We start from the raw sequence: 5,323 nt of genomic DNA on the forward strand, positions 1-5,323 counted from the left end.
TGTTTGTGAGACGTTCGTGAGATGTTCTTTAGATGTTTGTGAGACATTTGAGATGTTTGTGAGATGTTCGTGAGATGTTCTTTAGATGTTTGCGAGATGTTTGTGAGACGTTCGTGAGATGTTCTTTAGATGTTTGTGAGACATTTGAGATGTTTGTGAGATGTTCGTGAGATGTTCTTTAGATGTTTGCGAGACGTTTGTGAGATGTTCACTAGATGTTCTTTAGATGTTTGTGAGACGTTTGTGAGATGTTCACTGATGTTCTTTAGATGTTTGTGAGACGCTTGTGAGACGCTTGTGAGACGTTTGTGAGATGTTCGTGAGATGTTCTTTAGATGTTTGCGAGACATTTGCGAGATGTTCGCGAGATGTTTGTGAGATGTTCGTGAGATGTTCTCTAGATGTTCTTTATATGCTTGCGAGACGATTGTGAGACGTTCTTGAGATGTCCGTGAGTCGTTCAGATGATTGTCATGTACGCTGTTTAACTGTGTGACGTGTGGTTTGTCAGGCTGAAGACGGCGAGCATGTGATGACAGTGGAAGAGATTGAAGAGGCTGCTCAGATCTGGTCTGAAGGACTCAAAGGTTCTCCTGCAGTCACAGAGAGGAAACACCCAGTGTACGTCCTCATATAACCTCATTACTGCACATGAAAGCCCTGTCAGCTGGTGTTCACTCAGTGACGTTACTGTGTTTTTCTCAGTCTCCCTCAGGAAGGAAAGAGAAACGTGCTGCTCACCAGCGCTCTGCCATACGTCAACAACGTGCCGCACCTGGGAAACATCATCGGCTGTGTGCTCAGCGCTGACGTGTTCGCCAGGTAGCGCCGCTTTCGGATTCATCAGTCACTTATTTAACCCTCATAATGCATTTGGGTCCGTTATGTCCCGGAAGAGATATGTAAACATTTCTAAAAGGAAAAAAAAGTCAGTAGTTTTAGTACGAAACTTTGCAAATGCTTTCATTTTTTATTTTTTCAGATGTTTTACAATAATTTCTTAATATAGAGATATAATATTTAAAAAATGTTTGGGTCGTTTTTAACCCATTAAGTGTCAAAAATACTTTCTGTAGAATAATCTTTAAAGTTAAATTAGTGTCAAAAAAACTTTTGTGAAATATATTTGGCCTTTTCCCCATATCTCACACTTTTGGGGCTGAATTTTTGTTGATAAATGTTGATAAACATGAATATGTATGCTAATGACAAAACATTTGCAGTTTGAAAAATTGAGCTTTTTATGGTTTATGCAGGTGAAATGAATTTTAGTTTAAAAACATTTCAGAGTAATATTTATTTAGTTTTGATGTTTGTTTGTTTTTGTTAGAAATAAATATGTAGGTTTTATAAATTTGGACTCTTTTTGAGCGATCATGAGTTATGCATTTTATGAAAGTATTAATTAATTAAATTCCATTGATTCCAAAATGGTTAATATGGGTAATTTTTAGATTATATGTTTTTATAAATTTCATACAATGATATGATCAAATAAGATTTTTCATCATCAATATTGATATATATACATATTTTTTTTTCATGTGTAATTTCAAGAATTTCTCAATTGTTTAATTAATTAAAAAGGGGGTAAATGCAGTAATAACATGGTAACATTCCAAACTTAGAATGTTTACACATTTTCTCATTAATGAGAAGTTACTGATCAGATACAATATGGTTTTAGTTGAAAAAATTAAGCTATGACTGTTTAATAAAATAATAATTTTTACATGGGTCAAAGACGAAAAAGGGTTTAAGCATAAAAACAATAAGTGTAATACTGCTATAAATTGCCCAAAAAATTTAAAGTTTTCTGTTTAATTTAATTGCAATTTTGTTTTTGTTTTTCCGAGCAAAAAAATAAATATCATACATTTTCCACTGATTTATAGAAGAGACCCATTAAAATGTCATTCAGTGTAACAATCTTGTCAGGCATATTTACAACAAAAATCAATTTATGACATATTAAAAGACTAATTACTTTCACCCCTAATACTAATTAGTTGTAATTTTACATTTTTAAAATTTGCCACTATCCTAGGTTTTGCCCATTTTTATCAGTAAGAATTTTTTACTCATTTAAAACCCAATAAAATTTAATATGCTCACTTATTCTTTTATATATTTTAATATGTACAAGTCAGAATAAGCATGTTGTTTGAATTTCTATATTGTGTTACACTGAATTAGGGCTGCACAATTAATCGAATTTCTAATCGCAGTTAAAATTATGGATGCCACAATTACATAATCGTTCAAAGCGGCAATTAATCATTCAAAGTCCACTTAATGTTATTTTGCATGCTTAAGATGTGTTTTTTTCTTTCTACATGTTATCTTAAGGGTTTTTCCATTGTTTTAGTTTTAGTATAGCATTATAATACCATTCATATTTTTACTTTTTTTATGTTTTAAAGAAGAAAACAATCCGATGTATATTTGACATTTGAGGCTTAATACTGTAGAAAAGCACTAAAGGTTTTTCAGTTAGTGTTTTCAGCTTGTTTACTTTCATATAAAAATACGGCATGCAGTTGCATCAAACAATGGTATAAACATCATTCAATGTAAATTGCGATAATCGTAATTAATAATCGCAATTACAATTTCAAGGGAATAATCGACAATTATGATTTTTGTCATAATCGTGCAGCCCTAATGACAATGTAACATTTTATTCTCCAAAAACGTATTTGAAACCTTAAAAGTAGACACTTTACTTACATTTAATGTGCTTTCTATGGACATAAAATCAGTTTTGTAAATTTCTTTTGATGCGGACATCTTAACGTCTTTGACTTGCATATAAACGCTCCTTTCTCTGCAGATACGGTCGTTTGCGCGGCTGGAATCTGCTGTTCATCTGCGGTACGGATGAGTACGGGACGGCGACGGAGAACAAGGCTCGTGAGGAGGGTTTGACGCCGCAGGAGATCTGCGACAAATATCACGCCGTCCACGCCGACATCTACCAGTGGTTCCAGATCGACTTCGATTTCTTCGGTCGCACCACCACTGAACGGCAGACTGAGTAAGCACAGGCCTTACATTAACATCAGTTTCAACGGATGCATTTTTAGTGTTTATTTATGTTTTGAAACTGAAATTAAAACCATAAAACTTGCTTGAAATAAATTAAATGTTAACTGAAATGGGAGGGGGGGGTGTTTATTTGTATTTAATTTCACGTATTAATTTAGTTTAACTTGATGTGCAAAAAAAAGTAAAGCTGAAATAAATAATAATAAAAACTGGACATAAAAAGACACGACAAACAATTACTCTTTTAGTTTATGTATTTGAAATTTTTTTAATTTTAAACTTATTTTTCTTTTCTCTCCTTTTTATGTTCTTTTATCTTAGCACCTCGATGATCTCGGGTTTATAAATAACGCTTTATAAATCAAATTTAAATTGAATTTACTTTATGATGTATTTTTTTACTTTTTCATTTGTTATTTTATCATCTTAAAATTGTACAGCACTTTAATAGTCTGTGGTTTTTAAAGTGCTTTAGAAATAAATTTTAAAATGTATTTAGTTTAATGTTTGACTATTTTCTTGTTTCTTTTTTATGTTATTTTATCATCTTAAATTTGCACGGCACTTTGGTGAACTGGGTTTTTTTAATTAATTTTGAATTTAATTTAATTTATGTATTTTTTTTTTATTAACATTTTCTTTTGTTTCTTACGTTATTTTATCATAAAATTGAACAGCACTTTAGTGCGCCGTTATTTTTAAGTACTTTACAAATAAACTGCATTGAATTGAATTTATTTTTTATTTTCTTTTGTTACTTTTATGTTATTTTGGTTATTTTGCAGTGGTTTTTAAAGTTTAAATAAATCTTGAATTTAATTTAATATGCCAATATCTCATTGTCATCACAGCAGAAACATTTTATTTTTTATTTATTTATTTTTAATAAATGTCATATGCATGAATTGATTGTTGTTGTTTTGTTTTTTACTTTATTATATAAAAGGATTCAGTGAAAGCCAACTTGTGATGGCATACAGAATTAAGTGATTTTGGATGTTAAAGTATATATTCAAAATGTTTTAACTCTCATAAACGAAGGCTGTGAAGCTGCATGTTTATTATGTAATTATTTACATTATTTTTCACTTCTCCAGTCTGGAGATTCGGGCACAATATAATTAGGGCTAAAGGTGTCCAGAAACGATCTGCAGGTTTGAAACAGTGAATGATTGTCTGTGGTCCTCAGGATCGCTCAGGACATCTTCTGGCGTCTGCATGGGCGGGGTTTTCTGCTGGAGGACACGGTCGAGCAGCTGCGCTGTGAAAGCTGTCAGCGCTTTTTGGCCGATCGCTTCGTGGAGGGCGAGTGCCCTCACTGCCGTTACCCAGAAGCCCGCGGGGACCAGTGTGACAAATGCGGCCGTCTGATCAACGCTGTGGAGCTCAGGGTACGGTTCGAGACTGTCACGTCCCTCAGGGGCCGCTCACTGAACACAGACGTCTTGAGATGCATTTGGAAAAGCATAGAATTAGGGCTGGGCGATGTGACAAAACCGCATTTTCAGACCGATTCTCGATTTTTAACTTGAAAATGTAACTACAACATGATTCAAGTAACTTTTTCTTTATTAAACCTCTAGTTAAAGAAAGTTCTATTCCAAGTGCAGCACACATGAAGTTGTCAACATGATGTAAATGTTAATCAAATCACTTGTTAAATATCTTTGGAGAAAAGATGCATGAACTACATCTACATCTTGTACAAACGTGTCTTATACATATGTGACTCTGGAGCACAAAACCTTCCTAAAAGTCTTAAAGGGTTAGTTCACCCAAAAATGAATATTAGCCCATGGGGTATATTTGTAGCAATAGCCAACAATACATTGTATGGGTCAAAATTATACATTTTTCTTTTATGCCAAAAATCATTAGGATATTAAGTAAAGATCATGTTCCATGAAGATATTTTGTAAATGTCCTACCGTAAATATATCAAAACTTAATTTTTGATTAGTAATATGCATTGCTAAGAACTTCATTTGGACAACTTTAAAGATGATTTTCTCAATATTTAGATTTTTTTGCACCCTCAGATTCCAGATTTTCAAATAGTTGTATCTCAGCCAAATATCGTTCGATCATAACAAATTTGTCTCTCCCGTAGAATCCGCAGTGTAAGGTGTGCAAGGAGACGCCGGTGATCCGCTCCTCTAAACACCTGTTTCTGAACCTGCCGAAGGTAATAAACACACCTGTATGATGTGAATGTTGATCTGTTGTCTTCATGTGTGTGTGTGAGAGAGAGAGAGAGAGAGAGAGTGTGTGTGTG

The 5,323-nt window shown here is 33.4% G+C and overlaps 1 protein-coding gene across 1 annotated transcript in view; it reads left to right on the forward strand.

Annotated features, from left to right (window-relative positions):
* The window catches only part of LOC107683618 (methionine--tRNA ligase, cytoplasmic-like), a 39,465-nt gene that overhangs the window by 18,119 nt on the left and 16,023 nt on the right, over window positions 1-5,323 (forward strand). Inside the window, exons 7-11 of the mRNA XM_016479686.1 lie at window positions 512-621; window positions 706-822; window positions 2,834-3,037; window positions 4,238-4,439; window positions 5,159-5,233. Of these exons, the coding sequence (XP_016335172.1) occupies window positions 512-621; window positions 706-822; window positions 2,834-3,037; window positions 4,238-4,439; window positions 5,159-5,233 (708 nt within the window). The remainder of the gene's footprint in view (window positions 1-511; window positions 622-705; window positions 823-2,833; window positions 3,038-4,237; window positions 4,440-5,158; window positions 5,234-5,323) is intronic.

Source organism: Sinocyclocheilus anshuiensis, unplaced genomic scaffold (genome assembly GCF_001515605.1).
Source record: "Sinocyclocheilus anshuiensis isolate Anshui unplaced genomic scaffold, SAMN03320099.WGS_v1.1 scaffold1761, whole genome shotgun sequence".
NCBI lineage: Eukaryota > Metazoa > Chordata > Actinopteri > Cypriniformes > Cyprinidae > Sinocyclocheilus > Sinocyclocheilus anshuiensis.